This window comes from Drosophila virilis, chromosome 3 (genome assembly GCF_030788295.1).
Source record: "Drosophila virilis strain 15010-1051.87 chromosome 3, Dvir_AGI_RSII-ME, whole genome shotgun sequence".
Taxonomy (NCBI): Eukaryota; Metazoa; Arthropoda; class Insecta; order Diptera; family Drosophilidae; genus Drosophila; species Drosophila virilis.
Genome location: NC_091545.1, coordinates 17,814,251 through 17,833,115, shown reverse-complemented (window position 1 = coordinate 17,833,115; position 18,865 = coordinate 17,814,251). Strand labels below are relative to the sequence as shown.

At 38.2% G+C, this 18,865-nt stretch overlaps 1 protein-coding gene across 3 annotated transcripts; it reads left to right on the top strand.

Moving 5' to 3' along the window:
* The first annotated feature begins 3,601 nt into the window (after positions 1-3,601).
* Positions 3,602-18,598, top strand: LOC6623601 (proton-coupled amino acid transporter-like protein CG1139). Of its 3 annotated transcripts, none has more exons than XM_015175111.3 (6): positions 3,602-3,731; positions 15,156-15,235; positions 15,408-15,557; positions 16,555-17,367; positions 17,433-17,592; positions 17,656-18,598. In XM_015175111.3, the coding sequence occupies exons 1-6, from the start codon at positions 3,681-3,683 to the stop codon at positions 17,932-17,934; spliced, it is 1,533 nt and encodes a 510-aa protein (XP_015030597.1). In that variant the 5' UTR covers positions 3,602-3,680; the 3' UTR covers positions 17,935-18,598. The 3 variants fall into 3 exon arrangements, with proteins under 3 accessions (XP_015030597.1, XP_015030596.1, XP_002047799.2); XM_015175110.3 differs by lacking the exon at positions 3,602-3,731 and adding an exon at positions 8,092-8,553; XM_002047763.4 differs by lacking the exon at positions 3,602-3,731 and adding an exon at positions 14,287-14,666.
* Positions 18,599-18,865: the final 267 nt, after the last annotated feature.

Genomic DNA, 18,865 nt, shown 5'->3' with positions numbered 1-18,865 from the left:
GTCAAGCAATACAGAATCCACTGTAATAATTGTGCGTGTGTTGAGAAAAGAAAATAACGAAAATAACAGAGAGCAGAGAGTAAGATGTCATATGAACAATATGATATAGCATTTAACTACTTAAGTTGATCGCGTTGATGGCCTAAGCTAAATTGTACTTTGACTTGAGCATATTTTTGAGCTTTTTTAGACAATTTAAGGGGTTTGAGCTTGTGGATTCTGTCCATAACTACTTAATACATATGATTGTTAAATAAAATGTACCAATTGATTGATATATCATATCAGCAGATGAGCTATGTATGGATCACTTATTCATTCAGAAAACTGAGAACGACAATTCGCATTCGAAAGCCAGGAAATGTTAGGATTTAAACAAGGACCTTAAATAAGCTAGTTTAATTTGGGATATAGATGGGTTGTTCATAATAACAGCTGATTATATTTATAATGATAATAATAACATAAATAATAATAATAATTATAATAATAATAATAATAATAATAATAATAATAATAATCAAAAATAGCATATTTTTACTATTAATCAGGTACTTTTTCAGTCTCTAAATAAATGTGTTGCAGGTACATTTGAAAGCATTTTGCGATGCTCGTATTGTGGCAACTTAACTTATACGAGTCAGAGCCCTTGAATATTTTCTTTAAATAAGTACCTTTATACAGACTTAAGTAGCTGTACGATGCGCACTCTTGGTTGTCACATTATCGATGGCATGACAAATAAGCAACTACGATGAATGTAAACACGATGTGCGTGTTGTCTTGTTCAGCTGTGCAGTCAATACAATTCACACTCTTTCTGCGCGCTTTCCAGTCTTGGCATGCCAAGCACAAAAAGTCGTTGCCAAATATTCGACTGCTGCTGCTGGATACTCGTAACTATGGCAAGACTGCATAAAGAACCAGTACAAGTTAAGGTGTAAGGTGTATTTAACTGCCATGGTGTGTAACTAAATTTGCAGTCAGCTTTGTTGTTGCCAAAATCTGCAATTTACATTTTTATTTTTTTATACGCTGCACTGGGGCTGCACTGCCTTAATGCACTTTCTCAGGCGAGCAACCGGTTTGGGGTAAAGAGAATTCGCGAGTTTGCGCCAAATTTCATTTATGCGGCGGCCTTCCAATCATTTTGCATGCATTGCGCATACGCCGTGTGTTACAGATTCGTGTATATCGAACATACACACACACACATAACTATACAATGCGACTACGAGTATAACCAAAAGCCGGCTAAACATTAGCCCATAGCCATGTCTAGCTGCTGCCTGCCTGGCTGCCCGTCAGTCAAAAACCGGTCAGCCGTTACCCCGACTCTGACGTAGTCTTGTCTACCCCAATATCTTCGTGTTGGTCTTGTTTTACCTGTGACGTCAGTATAGAGTAGGTGGTCATGATTCATTTGAGTATTCGATTCGAGTGTGCAAATCAAATATTATCAACTCCTGATCAGCTGCCCAATTGCGATCTACGCACATCACACATTATTATTATTGAATTGACATTTTTGAAGCGTATTATCTATGATGATGACCGTGTTTATCCACTTAAATGAGCATGGCCTCATTGGTAAACATCAGGTGCTAAGAGCTGCCTTCAAAAGTTTTGATAAATTAGCACCAATTTTCGAGCTATTCGGGTTTCCTTTATGGGTTTCAGGCGCTTGAAACCTGCTGTAAAAGTAATTTAATTATGAATTTGATTTGTGTTTTTATTAAAACTAAATTGCTTAATTAAGAGTGGATTTTCGTATGCATATAAAGTGTGAAGTAGCCTAAGATATAATTGACAGTTTCCGGCACAGATGCTGCCCTAGACAAAACATATTTTTCAACCACTTTAATCAGCATTATCAAAGAGGGGAAAAAAAACCTTTTAACCGAAACGTAAATGGAGCAATCATTGGGTTCGCTTAAAACACACGCTAATTAAGCCATTTTTAGATTTAATTTGCAGGGTGGCATGCAAAAAACCAAATAAATATGAATTACAACTAATAATTACACGCGAAAATCGAGTAAATATGAAAAACATGCACAACACCAGCCACATTGTAATTGGCGCTGATTTGGTTGTGATGCTAGCCATAAATATATAGAAATAAAAAATAAAAAAAAAAGAAAGAAAAATAAAAAATCCCATCTCCATTTAAATGGAAATAAGTACATAATTGAAAATTGTTTTCGCCATGAACTTGTGCTCTGTTACAATAAACATGCGTCGTTTACTTGGGACACGGGCTTAAAATTAGAACCGTGGCAAAGTTGCCCTTTGGCCTTAGTGAGGGGTCGCCAGCGTGTTCAAGTACAAGTAAACAATTGTGTAATATATTAAATATAAATATTTGTTTCATTATATTGAAGAGAGTGTTGTGTGGCTAATTTTGGTGCATGCTTCTTTGTTTCCATTATTGTGATATTGAAATCTTGCTGTTGGCCACCCTTGGCTCATCTGCCATATGCAAGTGGTTTTATAAGCTGGCCTAATTGAATGATTACCTTGTTATTGTCAATTTGTGGCGCACTCATATCTCAACTATTTTACGTATTATATATTTAATAGAAATTTAGCGTGCAACTGAAAAAAATATGAATAAAAAATTGCGCATAGCGCTTTTCGGTTTACCGTATACTGTAAAACTGGGTGATTTTGATTTATTTGATGCTCCCGCTCCAAAATCACAATTAAAGGAAATGAGAATTGAGAGCTGCATTGTTTTAAAGTACTATTTTGATTTAACATCTGCGGCACATGGGCTGAATATCAGTTGGATTCTGGAAAGAAGAAAATCAAATACTACATATTTTAAATTTAATTACGCCTTTTGAATGAAGTAATTTTAATAATAGTTATTCCATTTTCATTTTAATATTTTGTTTGACTTCTGGGCATGCCTCAAATTTTAACAATAGCTAAGTTATAGGCATTTTTGGCATGCTCGTCTCTGACCAATTGCACGTTTAGCACGAATGTTACTTTTAAATTAGTTGGTTTAATCTTTGCAGCCGCGTGCCAAGAGCAACAGAATGAGAAACGACTCCAACTAATCTGAGTGAAAATTTTTAGATAGTTAATTATTATTTAACACCCCAGATAAGCAATGGGTAATCGCTGCTTTAGCTGGCCTACACAATTATCTCCATTTTATCAGCTGAGTAGTTAAGAAACTTTGCCGGATTTTTTGAGTCGATTCGCACGTTTCGCTGTCTGTCTGAGACTATTGCAATAAGAGCAAAAATAAAGTTCAAAAAACAACAACAACAACAACAGCAACAACAAAAATTGTGGCAAACCAGACAAGTATTGCCATTTGGCTGGCAAGTGTAATTTCAATGTTAATGTTAAGCCGTAGCCATTGCCAGGCATTTTATGTATATTCCGCATGATCTCAGACTCAAAACAAAATTCGAATATGTGGGACAGCCAGGCTGCCTATGTATAACTCACTCGAGCTGCGAGCGAGTTTTGAGTGCTTTTGATTGTTTAATTGTTGAGCACACTGGTATTAACATTGCATTTAAACGGAATGTATTGTAAGATTTGCGCTTTTATTCGGTGCACGCCAATCGTCCCATAAACAACAAACAGTCGCCACACCAAGCAGTATACTTAATTTAATTGTTTTTCGAATTCAAAGTGCAAAAGGAACGTCAATAAAAATGACGCTGGCTACGATTAGTGGATCAGCTACCGAACACAATAATGGAACTGTAAGTGCCAAGATACTCCCCAAAAATTGTGATACACAGCAGTTTTATCAGTGTTCGCTATTAGGTGGTCGATTGTGCGCGACATATTTATGAATTGGTAATTGTATATCAATGCTGATTGTGAGCTAATCAAAACCAAGAATGTCGTGTGCCCAGCTTTGACATGATTAAATTTGTATTAGGCATATATAAATCAATGAAAATGATAATGAATCTGTGAGTCCTTTCATTTGCAATTTACTTGACTGGCAACAGTCGAATGCACAAACACAAAATACTTGGCTGGCAAACAGTGTAAGTTTGAATATAATTCGTCTGGGCCAGAGAGGCGTCAGTTAACTGACAGTAAACAATGGTAACGACATTTCAGTTGTATCTCTTATCAGCTCACGTTATTTGAACTGCCTAATGGCAGCTTATATGATGCCCAGAAGTGGCAGTAGCAAAACAGTATTCTACAGCCTGATTACCCAACAGCGTCGCTACCTTCAAGTACTTTGAATGGATTAATAAAATGACTCAACTAAAGGTAGGACAAAATATAATTGATAAGTCGTTATTAGCAATAATGTTATTAAACATATGCTCTGGAGATTGCGATTGTGTAAAGTGTTGTATGCTTATTAAAAACTTCTCAGCGCCTTGAGGGTGACTGCACGAAGGGGTTGTCCAGACAGAGTCAATTATTTATTTCTCATAAGCTTGCTCTGGTTGTGACAAGCAGTAATTATGGAAATTAGCACAGCATTTTACTTCCTTAAAGTAAAAAAAAAAAAAAACACCACAACTTCTCTCTAAATAAAATTTCGTAAAATACCAGTATTTATTATGGCAGCTGTTGGTCACTTCTAATTTTTAATTATTCTAGCTGCAGCTAGACATTATTTGAGTATTGACTTTTCAAATACTTTGAATTATGTATATAAGGTTATTTATAGTTCAATGCCATGATTCAGCATCATGAATCACAATTTTATTTGTAGTCATATTTAAAATTGGATAACTGATAATGGTTAAAAATGGCTAAAAATGGGCTAATCAGTTTATGGGAATACATTGATTTTTAATTAAACAAACATGTGGTGCACGGTTAGCTATTTTCTTCTTTTTATTGGCCCGACGAGCCTTGCCGCATGCCAAACACCGGCGCTTGTGATCTTTAGTGTTGGCTGCTTTATCGACGGTACAAACATGCATAGAGTTCTGTCTGTAAGCGTTAAGATAGCGAAATTGCTTAATTAATGATAATACCAATGAACTAAGCTCGTCATTGAAGTTGCCAAGCACTTTGTACTCTGATGATCGTCAATTGCGGATAATAGCGCACACAGATATGCGACTGACCAATATTACTTCGCGAGTGAAAGTGCCGACCAGGAATTAGTTCTGCAGCGATTCTCGAACTCAACGCATTGTGACGATTGGAAGCAAGCAGGCTCATAGGACATAATATATCAAAATGTCAGCTGATGGTGAGGTGAGATTTGAAAGCAATGTGAAGGATGTTATTGACTGTGAAAACATAAATTCTGAGTCAACGATCGGTAACCTTTATTTGAAATGCACAGCAGGATAGTGTGTTTTAAATGATGGTCAACAGCTTGCGGGTTAAACCCATTGAAAACAGTGTGTGGTGGTTTTTTTTTTTAAATACGTCATCAATTTATGGAAATGTGTTTGACTAATTGTGTTGTGCATTAAATGTGAATCCGTTTCGCACATGGCACGCGTGTTTTGCATACATAAGTGCTACGTGTCTTAGGTAATACGTTGCTGTTGATAATTAATAAGAACATTTTTGTTTATTGAAACTTAAGTATTTACATTGAGAACTCTCCTCGAATACTCTTTTGTGCTCGTTAAAAAAAATATAATTTTGTAAATGATCGTGGCAAATGTGCACAACCGGTTGTCGGATTAAATTTAGAATGCATTTATATGCGTCCGACTGTTCTGTATGCAAATTTCTTAAATTTCAGCTCAACTTAAAACTAATTTGCACGCAGCCACAATTTTAATTTTACTTGATACGAATTGCTGTAAATAAGCACTCAAGTACGACTTGATTTTGATTTATTCTACAAGTATGTCAACTTGTTTCTGTCGTTATTTTTTTCCATAAGTGAAGTAGCTAAAATGTGCTTAAATCGCTGCAGAGGTCACAAAAATCAAGCCAATTTTAAGCATATTTTTTAGGCAAAAATAATTCGCATTCAAAACACACATCTCATGTATTGAGGGGCGTATGCGCAATGTACAGCCAAAGTGGCGCACTTTTCGACTTCGTTAAGTGCCTCAATTTTGACGAGTGCAAACGTTGCTTTACTTCGTACGGGTTGCCAATAGTAAGCGGCAGGTGGCGCTGGTTGCCACTGCGCACCAAAGTATGCAATATTATTGTGCTTAACAAATGAATGTGTAACGGATATTTGAAAAAGGTGGCACATTAGTTCAAGTCTTCGAAAAAATATAGTTCGTATTTGGGAATTGTTACAAACAATTGTGTTTACAATTAAGTTGACTTGAATTTAGGGACGTACTATATCTTAAACTTTTAATTCAAAACTTAAAATTAGCTTTAAACGAATCGAATTAAAACAAAAAGTTTAAAAAACAATCGACTTTGGGGTGGTTCTTCCTATTGGGCTGTTTTGTGGGAAGAGCTTAAAAAATTATGTCCAATGTTGATCGGACAAATATTTAACTTTCGCGCTACAACATTTTCCAACCCTTGAAGTAACAAATATATATATTTTTGCTTTGTGAATTTTATTAATGCAACGACAAGAGTTCAGTTAAATTCAATGTCGTTTTTATCTAATCCGCTCTCTCAATGATATTCCTTTTTAAAGGCCTAAGCTCGGTCAAGTTGAACCGATTTCGTATTTTCAATTGACTTTTACTTGGAAAATGATAAATAATAAATACAAATCACAAAAGTTTCCATATGCTCAAATCGAACCGCTTTGCACTGGTTAAACGTTAGACGAGTTGGATATCAGTTCAATATTTGCAACGTTCCCGACGCAGCTGGCACGTTTCGAGTTACACATAAATAAATGCGCCGCAAAGAACCTACATAAATTGATTCAAATTTGCACTTGTTTCATGCACACATTTCGATTAACATACGAAAACGTATTCAATTCTATTTATATACATATATTCTGCCTTGAATGTCTGGATGGCCGGCCCTTGCATTGCTTTTTTTTTTATAAATTTTCGGCAATCAATTGCCAATAATTTGCTTGGGGTAAACGTCACACAATTTAATTGCCAGCTAATTGAGCGAGCTATATGAAACTCTTCTGTTTTTGCACAATTTCAGAGCTGAGAATCCAACTTCATGACGTTCCACACACAGTTTTGCGCAGTTGTATATTGATTCGCTCCCTTGGTGAGCACCCTTTGACGTATATCGTGTGGATGTGCGACGTTCCTATTTCTTTTATTTTATTTTATTTTTGTTGTTTTGGGCCTTGTCTTATCTAACGCCATCGCTAATTAATTAGCGCATTATTTGCCATGCATATTGTTGAGACTTTTCCGTGTATCGAATGGCCTTATCTGCAATGTCTGCATATTAGTTATACCCTATGACGAGAGAGGCTCAGAAGGTGTACTAAGAATGCTGTACAATATTTCTAGTAATATTTTTCATGATATAAATAATAGAAGGCTGCTTAAAAAGACAGTTATGGCTAATATTTTACTGTGTAGTCTTAACAGTCTCTCTCTCCCTCTCTCTCTCTCTCTCTCTTACTTTGCAATCTTGTCTGTCTATTTACTTAGCATTTAGTTTAACGTTAACAATTATCGGTATTTATTGATTGGGTAAACATTTTGTAATGAGCTTTGAAATGTGTATTATATTACATTCAGTATAATAATCGGTTTTAGCTTCCGGGCTATTGCAGGGTATTGGCAGTCTACACTTAGGTTTGACTAGTTCAGATTTGTTTAATAACTGATTCGGATTGTTTTTACTATCTGAAATGTGTGCTCTTTGGAAAACTAGAGAGCGCGTGACTCATATGCCAAATAAGTCCAAGTGCAGCGGAACTGATTTTAAAGTGGAATTATTGGATAGTCCCCGGAACGCCCATATATGAGAGCCGAACAAGTTTCCTTTTCTTTCGTTGCAAGTTTGCACTTTTCATTATCAAACGCGGAACTAGACACGGGCTCTCCGCTCTCTGCCACACATTCTCTTTTCTCTCGCTCTCACGCTCTCTCTTTCTCTGTCTCACTCTTTCCCTCTCTCTCTCTCTCTCTCTCTCTGCCGTTTGCCGTTGCACGTCAAATTGTCAAATCGGGTGTTTTACTCGCTCGTTTTTACGCGAAGGTTGGCATTCTTGTTCTGTTTGTCAAACTGTGCGGTTGTTAGAACTTTTAAATTTTCTTTGAAACGTCTTGGCAACGTTTTAAATTTCCCTCGACAGCTAACAAGAACAAGAAATTCAAATATAAAAAAATATTACGTTGAATACGTTGAATTTTTCAAAACCTGACCGGTCGCAAGTCGTTGAGAATTGCATTAGTAATATTGCATTTTATCTTTATACAAAATTAATAAAAATCAAGTCTCAATTTTTGCATTAAATTTCCCCCATTAAATTCTATTTTGTATTGTAAAAAGTGTTTGGAAATTGCTGGAAAACGCGCCGCAACGCGTTGACCGAGAGTTTACAAAATACGTTAAGCGCGCGACAGTTGCCATTGCCGACAGGATAACACCACCACCTCCGGGATTTTCGCTTCGGTGAAAATGAGTTTTCACAAAAGCGATTCACGCACGCCGCTGGCACCGGCGGAATATACCGTAAGTAGCCACCCTGCCCATTAAGGTATATGGTAGACCCCGTTCCGAGCTAATGCTAATTAGCAATTCGTTATTCCTCTTCAGAGGAGGTTAATGCTATGCACTGGATAGAAATTTGCAGTCCACATCGATTTGTCTAAGCTCAAAGAAAATTTCCATAAATATTTTCTATATTGACAGTTTCGATCTTATTAGATATATTCGGTCTAATCAGCTGAGAGCTGCCCTTCAAGGTCAGATGAACTGATTGTTAGACATTTGCCTAATAACTAACTGAACATTACCTACATATCAAATTTATAACCAATTCCTGTTAACTTTTGTTATCCATAAATAGGTCTTATTTGATTCCCCGACTCAGTGAATCATCTACATGTGACACACTCAATCAAATGTCTTTATATCAGCTCATCTAAATGTTAGCTCTTTACTCTCTACGAATCCCTTGATCCCATTTGATTGATCGACTTTTGGTCAAATTGGCGCATGCAAATATCATTTACTCTGTTTGATATGATAACAAATTAAGGAGTTCCAAAACTGAAGTCTAATTTCGGGGATGTTTTTGTTTCGGTTTTGTGTGTGCCTGTTATTGTTGCTGCTATGAGAAACATATAGACATATTTTCACCCTCGCCCCTAGAGCAACTTTTCTTGCTGTTGTTGTTGTTGTTGTTGTTGTTTATGAGCAGTGGAAATTTCCACTCACAGCCTGTGCGAGAGCGCCTTGCACTTTTATGTTTGCCTGGCTGGGATTCGAATTCGGTGCGGGCACTTGATAGGGGACGAAGTAGGGCACACAACAGACCGCCTATGGCCCGCAGTTGCCGACGTCGTCTTTCGTCTACCTACTGCGTCAGCATTTTTCAGGGTTTACATTTTTTCTGAGCAGAGCGTTTACAATTTCGTGGCAATATGCACAAAAATTATGGAATGTTGTACTTTGACTTGTCTGACCGACTGTCTGACTGTCCGTCTGATCGTTCGTCTGTCCCTCGGTCGCACAGTCGCTCTTTAAAGTCGTTCAGCCGTGCTACTGCTGCGCAAGCGCCATCGATGAATTTGCTGCGTTGCTTTTCTTTAAATGGCACAGCGCAAAATTCGATCGCATTTGGTAATTTTCCATGCCATAAGCATTCATGTCGCACTCTGGAAGTGTGACCAAACTCTCGCCAGCTATTGTAATGCAATTATTGGCGTTGCGTACCGCCGCACACTCTTTATTCTATTGATTCTCTCTCTATGGCAAGCATGAGCCATCATTGCATCAGTGCCGCTGCACCTGAAACCTGACTGCAACACATTTTTTTCTGGCATCAGGTAAACTGAGCATTCGATTGGCTCTCCAATTTCTGGGATTTGCGTTCGATTCATGCACATTGAAACAGTTTCAATTGGCAATGCTCAATATCTCTGATTGGTGCCTGTTCTGGTTGTCATATTGAAATCTTATGCCATACGTAAATGCTGTCGTATGGCACATGCACTATATGTGGCCCATTTGCTATCTTATCTGGCAATAGTTGGCGCCTTAATGCGTTTTTTTCAGATGCCATACGCCCCGTATGACATTTTTGGGGGAACAGGCCAAGCCATAAATCGACGTGTTTGCATTTACTGATTGCTGACAGTTTTTCGCTAGAAATGAGCTGCCTCTGCTGAGCTCAGCGACTTTTCCCCGCTCAGCGGTGTGCTGGGGGCCACGTGATGCACATTTCGTTGCTTGCATTTTAGCCAGTTTTGTAAAAATTTTCCACTACAATTTGTTGCCTTTTTGTTGTTGCTGCTGTTGTTGTTGTCGTTGCTTTGTGCTGCTATTGCCGTTTTCGATTTCATTTCCCTGCTGCTTCTGTTTCTGCTCCACTCGCTTATGTAAGTTCAATGGCATGCAGCAAAAAAACTATGGAGAGCCCGTAGAGCTATAGAACTCTAGTACTATGGAGCTGGCATGACTGTTATAATTAGAAATGCACATGAAGGCATGTAACTGCCTGTGTTGTACGCCTGCGAATGTGCGAATTTCTAACTTAGTCATTGCGTTTTAAAGGGGAGGGGTATGTGCAAGGGTTGAGTACGGGCTTTTTTGTCATTCCAGAAAAAGCGGCAGAACACTTTATACAAATTATTGCTAATGTATTGGCGCGCAAATTTTGTAACATCACGTTTCTAGATTACACCGAGATTTTTGTGTTGCAAATATTTTTGTCCACGCGGCCGCTTATCTAGGTCTAGGTCTTTAAGCATTTGTTATCGTTATCGAAATGCAAACGTTGTGAGCTACCTGATACAAGCTAAAAGCAAAGTTGTATCCAATATTGATTAGATTTCATGAATTACCAACTTTGTCAGTCGTATGTGTAGATACTCATGATGATCGATAACGTATATAACTATTTATGCATTAGTCAGCTTTTTTATGCATATTGTTGTCAAATTAATAAATTCGACAACCGGAAAGTTTTTTAATAGTTAGCAATAAAGATTTAAAAACATTTCCCAAAGGTGCGACTGTGTAGTAGGGTATATTCGGGCCGGAAACGGCATGAATGTTTGTTGTAGAATGAGTCTTACATAATGTATACTCAATACAGTCAAGCCACCCATTGCAAGCCTTTCTGATTGCATGTTTATACAACGGGTATAACTATATATCTATATAGCTATTATAACATAGCGCTTATACAATGTATGTGTCTATATCTATAATAACACAGTTATCTCCATGGGTAACAACTAAATCACTTTGCAAATAATTGTGAAGATTCTTTATTAAGTTTCTTCACCTACAAATTTAAGACCGGGTATCATGATTTTCAGCAAAGGTATGTAAAGTAAGAACTTGCCTTCTAAAGTATATATATTCTGCCTGTCTGGCTGTATAAACAAGTCGATCTCTCATTGAAGATCCAAGAAATATAAAATGCGAAAAATCATTTGATTTCCAATATATCGACAACTATAGATCGCATAACTCTAGGCCTAAAAATGGTATTAACACAGTACTGTGTGCTATTAAAATCGATCTATACACATCGAAGTTACTGAAGAAAAAGCGTAACTGATGCATAAAGTGGAAGGAAGTTCTTATATTTCAAGTCAACTCGAAGTCGAAGCCCTGCTACGCTCCATGTTCATCTGGATATAGCACTACGCCATATGAAGGCCTCTTCAGTTCCTAATTTGCCATAGTTTGCAATGCTAATGGCAATTCTGACCATATTGAACTTGAACCGCACCAACGACACGTGTTGATCGCTCCGCTCTCAGCGCTTGCAATTTGTTTGCAGTTCGCTTTCAAGCTCCATATCAGTCGTTAGTCTTTAGAGCACATGTTTCGAGTTGTATTTTTTGCACTCTTTTCACAAACTCGCTGTTTGGGTAGCTGTTGACGCCATTTGAATGCGGGTACAAATTCTAGAGCTCCCCACAAAGCACACCCTACACACTGAAAGCGGAAAATAAATGCAAGCGCAATACAAATATGTATTTATTTTTGTTTTTGTTATTATTGCTGTACACTGTAAATAGTTTTCGACTGGTAATGTTGCACGCGACAAAACAATTGAATGATTGACTGATTGACTGACTGATTGAGATAAAAACTGGCGCTCCAATGCAGTTGAATTTCTGTTAGCCCAGCTGTCTTATTATTGCGTAAACTATTTTTAGTACGAAATTGCCATATGAAGCGATGATTGTATGCAATTTTAATGCTCTGTACTTAAACACTCCATAAGGTATATTCGGTTTCTGAAATGATGCGACTGAGAAACTATGGGATTCTTTTGTTTCTGAGTTTCGGACATTCTCAGCGAATATATTTGTTTGTGTTTGGTATTGTTTGTTTATGCATTTGCGCGTTTGCATTTAATTGTCTGTGGTCCATAACTAACGTCAACTGAAGCGTACAACTTTAAAGTTCCCTTTTGGCATATGCCAAAGCTGTTCTATCACGCCAATTGGCCGTGAATATAATGATAACAATTTTATAAGAATATTCTTTGCATAACAGCAATAATTTAGTTATAAATTTTATAAAAAATAAAAAAGGACCTACATCTCAATCATCGAATTGCGAGAGTACACAGTGATTTATTAGCTTGGAAATAAGTCAAATGTCCAGTGTTTTCATTCATAAAACAGCGGTAGAATTATATAAATATTAATATTTAAGCGGATTCAAAATTGTCTGAGCCTCAGTTGCTTAATTTACTATTTTCTGTCGCTTTGATAAAAAACAAATTTAAAAAAAAAAAAAACAATAAAATATTTAAAAGTTGAATTTGATTTGCCGCTGTCGAGTTTTGCGCGCTCGTAGCAGTTTGCGGTAAATTTTCATAGATGACGCTAGCATTACAAGCAGACAATAAGCACCTGCTGTCATATAATGCTGTTTCTTGAAATTTATGTATATATATAAGAAATAACTTAAAAAATTGTTGTTTTTTTTTTCAATAACGTCTTTTAATTATTTACTATGTATCAGTTTGAATTTTTCACATTGTCTTTCACTTAGTCAATGAATTTATTCGTGGCTAAATTCGCCGCGCAATTATATGGCACTCGCTGCTGTCAACTGTGTTACATTTGAAATAGCTTATGTGTATATTTTATAGATGTCGCTAGCAACACATTCCCACAATAAGCATACGGCGTTTTGTATCACGTCGCTGGTTTAATTTTTTGTAGTTGTTTTATAAAAAACCGAGAAACCCAGTTTTTCATGAAAAATTATTGTTAATAATTCTTTGTAATTTATACAGCCGTTTGATTTCGCCGCATTGTTTGTCATCTGCTGATAAATTCGTTGCCTAATTTGCGGCGCCGCTGTGTTGCATTCGCCGCAGTTAAGTGTGCGCTTGCAGTTTTTGTTCATAGATGGAGCTGTGAGCCCACAATAAGTATACGCATTGTGGTCTCTTGCTGTTTGAATTTTGTGCGTTTATCTCGTAGATAACAGAAAAACAAATTTAAAAAAATAAATTTTTTTTTGCTTAAGTCTTGCTAGTACAAACAAATTGAGTAGATTGTTAATTTATGGTGTAATTTTCTAATAAATTCAAATCGCTGTCCAAAAAATTAAATTAAACATATTTACCCCTTGAAAACAAATAATCAAACAAAAAGAGATTTATAAAGCAGAAATTAAGGTCTATGTCGCTGTTGTTGTTGCAACCGTAAATATTTTTCGCACATATTTTGCGCAAATTTACAGTTTCCTCATTATTTTTATTTACGTCGCAAATGGCATAGTCGTATCATGTCGCTTACGGCGTCGCACTGATTTTGATCAATTTATATGTGGGAGCACTCGTTGAGATTGTGCTTTTTTTTTTTTAATAGCCGCGCGCACCTCTCTCTCTCTCGGCGCACGTGTGAATATATAGGAAACAATAGCTGTAGTCCAAGCAGTTGATGACGGCATTTACGAGTATTTTGAATGCTGCTGCACCCCAAACAATGTATCTATATAGTTAGAACTATAGATGCCGAAAAATCTCGTTCTGAAAAAACCCGTCACTAAATAGCTGCTCAGTTCTGAAAAGGCGCCCCTTTCTGTTGCAGCTTGTTCTGCTTTTGTGTGCGTCCGTGTCCCGTGTGACTACTATTTATTTTTGAAGCTATTTGCAAAAGATCGCAGACCACTCTCTGAGTGTGTCGGCTGTGGCTGCTGTAGTTGTCGCTTTTCATTTTGGCCACAAAAGTGCATATAAGCGGACGACATTGACCGTGGACGCGAACAGATTTGTATTGTGTCCCACTGGAATTGCACGTGTTGTAAACGTCGCGCATGTCGTTGAAAAAATTGTGCTTGAACTTTATCTTGATCTTGACAACGAGAAGCGTAACGCCTTCAAGCTGAACGCCACCGCCGGAAAGCCGCCATTGCCTCCGCGTCAGCCGAAGCCGCAGCAGCAGCAGCAGCAACCGCAGCAGCAAGAGCACGAGCTGAGCAGCTTTGGCCCCAGGTTACGCGAGACGCGTTTATCCAGCGCAGCACTCAGTCGCCACAGATTGAAGATGTCTCTAAAACGGGGCGGTCCACCGCCGGCACCATCGAGCGGTGCTGCATTAATGACCACATCGTTGAGCGGCGCCAGCTTGGATCAGCAGGTGCGACTGAGTCCATAGGCATGCTGTGTGTGTGAACGCAACGTTCTTCTTCCGCATAATAGTTTGACTATTGAACTTGAATAATGCGCATACGGCGCGTGTTGCCAAAAAATGTCTCTATACGCTGCATTGTCGGGCGTTCTGTTTACCAGCACAACAAGACAAGAATTACTCAAATTGCTCGATCCACTCGTGTCTGCTGATGCACATTCAAATTTGACATTGCGCATAGTGTTTGTCAAGGTCATGTGACTGCAAATCCAGCAACAAGTAACCATTGAAGCTCGCTCAGCGTCCCACGCTGGCCATAAACTGAACTGATCTTGCTCAGAACAACGTAAATAATTTTTGGCATAGCTGCAGCTCTCGATCAGCCAGCTGGCTGTTTTACATAAGTGCGCGTGCTCTTCTGCGCTCTGCATTTTGCTTGCAAATGCACCTTATCGATTTCTCAGTCAATTGCCTAACACTCAACGATCTCTTTTGCAGAAAATTCCGACGGTTGTGACGGTCTACGACAGCGAGAAGAAAAATGGCAGCAGGAACAATGCGAGCATAAGCCAGCCCAAGTGAGTGCCTTTCATTTTAGTTTTCGATGCCGTAGCCGACGTAGCTATAGCGCGCATACGAATCAAATATTTTAACCACAAGATAATTTGTGCATGCGTTGCGCAAAATGTACAAAAATATCGATAACAATTCCTCAACTACAATGTTTGAAATGTATTCATCCTCGGATAGATTTATACGCTCGGACATGGCCGACGTGCCAGTCCAGCAGGCGGCTGGTTCCACGCTCCCATTGGTGTTGACGCGCAAAAAAGGAGGCGATGATGGCGAGGATGGCCACTATAATCCCTTCGAGCACCGCAAAGTGGAGCACCCAACATCGTAAGTATTAACGATCAATTAAGCGTAACGACAGTGAGAAAGCCCGATAGATATATCTATATGATATTCGGGTTAGGACATGCAACATCGAAGGATACGACATCCTTTAAATTGAAACTATATTTTCCTTATATTCTTACAATAAAGTATAGGGTTGGATAACGCATTTAATGCCTGTGACCACATTGGCATAGTTCGTTCTCGAATTATCTTATATAAACAGCTGATAGTTGCCCAAACTGCACGCTGTTTAAGATAAATCAATGACTAACTAATTAATTAACGTCATTGAACTTTGCCTAGACTTTGATTTCTCTGGCCGCCTTTGTTGTAATTTTAATGAAAATGAAAAAAAAAAAACGGAAATACATTTGCAATTTTATTGACATTGTCCTTGGACTTTTGCTGAAAAGCTTTCACACTAAAAATAAAGTAGATTCGCAAATAGAAACGAATAAGAAGAAAATGCGAAAATGAGCACGAAAAAAACACATATGTCGAGATAATACTGCACGATTCGTTTACAGTGCAAAATGTGTAACGTTGTCTGTTGATGTGTGTGAGAATCGCAAAGAGAGGGCGGGGGCAGACACAGCGCCATGTTATGCACTGGCAAACAAAAGTTGGGTTTTTGTAAATTACGTTCGATTCTTTTTTTGTTTGTTTTCATTTTCGATCTAATGGGATTGATGCACGTTTTAGAATGGATTCACGTATGAATTACTAAACAAAATAATTATTTTGGTATTAATTATTTTGTGTTCTGATTAGCTGGAATAATGTGATGTGTGTCCGCCTGTGTATCTAAAAATATATCCAAGATTCTCTCTATTATACATTATCTCTCTTATATTTTTTGTAAATATTTGGATGCAACTTAAGTTTGCGTTTATTTATTTTTGGCAGCCGGATACGATTTGCATATTATAGATATTATTCGATATTTGAATTATCTGCGTTTATGTTTATTAATATTTGAGTCCATTTCGTTTCGCAGTGATTTGGAAACCTTCGTGCATCTGTTGAAAGGCTCACTGGGTTCAGGCATTCTGGCCATGCCCATGGCCTTTGCCAATGCCGGTCTGTGGTTTGGTCTGGTGGCCACCTTATTCGTGGGCACCTTGTGCACCTACTGCGTACACGTGCTGGTCAAGTGCTCGCATATACTCTGCCGGCGTCGCAAAATACCAATGATGGGCTTCGCAGATGTAGCCGAGCAAGCCTTTCTGGATGGTCCACCCTCGCTGAATCGCTGGTCCCGCTTCATACGTTTCATGGTGAACACGTTCCTGGTGATCGATCTGCTTGGTTGCTGCTGCATCTATCTTGTGTTTGTGGCTACCAATGTGCAACAGGTGGTCAGCGTTTATATGGATACTGTGCTCAGCGTGCGTTTGTGGATTGTGATTGTGTCTGCGCCTTTGGTGTTCATGTGCCTGGTGCGCAATCTGAAGTTTTTGACGCCCTTCTCGATGATTGCCAATATTCTGATGTTTGTGGGCATTGTCATAACGTTCGTCTATATGTTTACGGACTTGCCAGCGCCAGCTGAGCGCGCGGGCGTGGTTTCGCCAGTGCAGTGGCCTCTGTTCTTCGGCACGGTCATTTTTGCCCTGGAAGGCATCGGTGTAGTTATGTCTCTGGAAAACGACATGAAGAATCCCAACCACTTCATTGGCTGCCCCTCGGTGCTCAATCTGGGCATGGGCCTGGTCATTGGCCTTTACACACTGGTCGGCTTCTTTGGCTATCTCAAGTATGGCCCCGACACCGAGGCAAGCATAACACTGAATCTACCCCTGGAAGACAAGTGAGTATCCGCAACAACATAAAGATCTCTCGCATAGCAGCACTCATTTCCTATTTCTTCTACAGATTGGCACAATCCGTTAAGCTAATGATTGCCATTGCTATATTCTTTACCTTCACGCTGCAGTTTTATGTTCCAGTCAGCATCCTGTGGAAGGGCATTGAGAACAAGATTCCTGCTGCGCGCAAAAACATTAGCGAGTATGGACTGCGTGTGGGCCTGGTGGTAAGTCATGCTGCTGTTGATATTTTACCAAAAATTAACTCTTGATCAATTTGAATTTGACAGATTCTTTGCTGTGGCATTGCTGTGGCGCTACCCAATTTGGGTCCATTTATCTCGCTCATTGGCGCCGTCTGCCTGAGCACGCTGGGCATGATGGTGCCGGCGATTATTGAATTGGCTGTGTACAATGAGGATCCTGGCTATGGTCGCTTCAAGTGGCGGTTGTGGAAAAACTCGGGTTTGATATTGTTTGGCATTGTGGGCTTCGTAACGGGCACATATGTGAGCATATGCGAGTTTCAGGCTGAGTTTAACGGAGGCCATGTGGGCGATGCACAGTGAGCAGCCGCCCAAAAGTTTACGCTAATTTAATTTAAATTAGTTTTAATAAAACTCTTCTAAGCACAGGGATATCTAAGTTAAGTTTTTAACTAATTTTAGGGCTAACCAAAGTTTTATAAGATTCTCCCTCTGCTACACTTTCTCCAACGTTCCCAATCCACCAGCTTACCACATACTCAATCCCATCTAAATTTCAAACTAAAACCATGAAAATTAACAATGTCATAGCATCATTACCTTCATTCAGGCCAAGAACGGGCAGCTTTGTTGTAGTTACCTTCTTCTTAAACCTTCACCCTTTCAATCTACCATCATCCAAACAAAGTATTTGATTTAGTCGATGCCGCATTATCATCGATAATTGTGGCATTAACGTTAGAGAATTCTTCCAGAAGTGATTTCGTAAACGTAGTGATCTTTTGACAACAAAATATATCGTAGTTATAGTAGTTGTAATTAGTTCCTAGCTGAACTAAATTAGTTACACACAAAAACCGACAGACAGACAGTTAAGCAAGTTAACACACACACACACACACGCATATATAAAAAATGTTAGTTTTGTTATATTTTTCGTTTATTAAAATATCATTGATTTTCTCTATTTTTATGCCCTATTCAATTATTCATGACATATTACAAATATATACATACGTATCCAAAATGACATCAATTGCATAATTTGCAAATAAAATTGAATTTAAAAAAATACACGAATTTTATTGAATGATTTCATAATTTCTATGGAAAATTGACGTGACATCTATTTTTTGGATCATTATGTGAACTAGAGAGCCCAACGATTTACATAGTTCAAAACAAATTATTTGAGAAATAAATCGAATGAAATTATTTACGAACCTTGCCAAACTTTGCCTTATTATATAATTGTGTTTATATTAGAAATCAATATTATTTTAAATGACCAAAC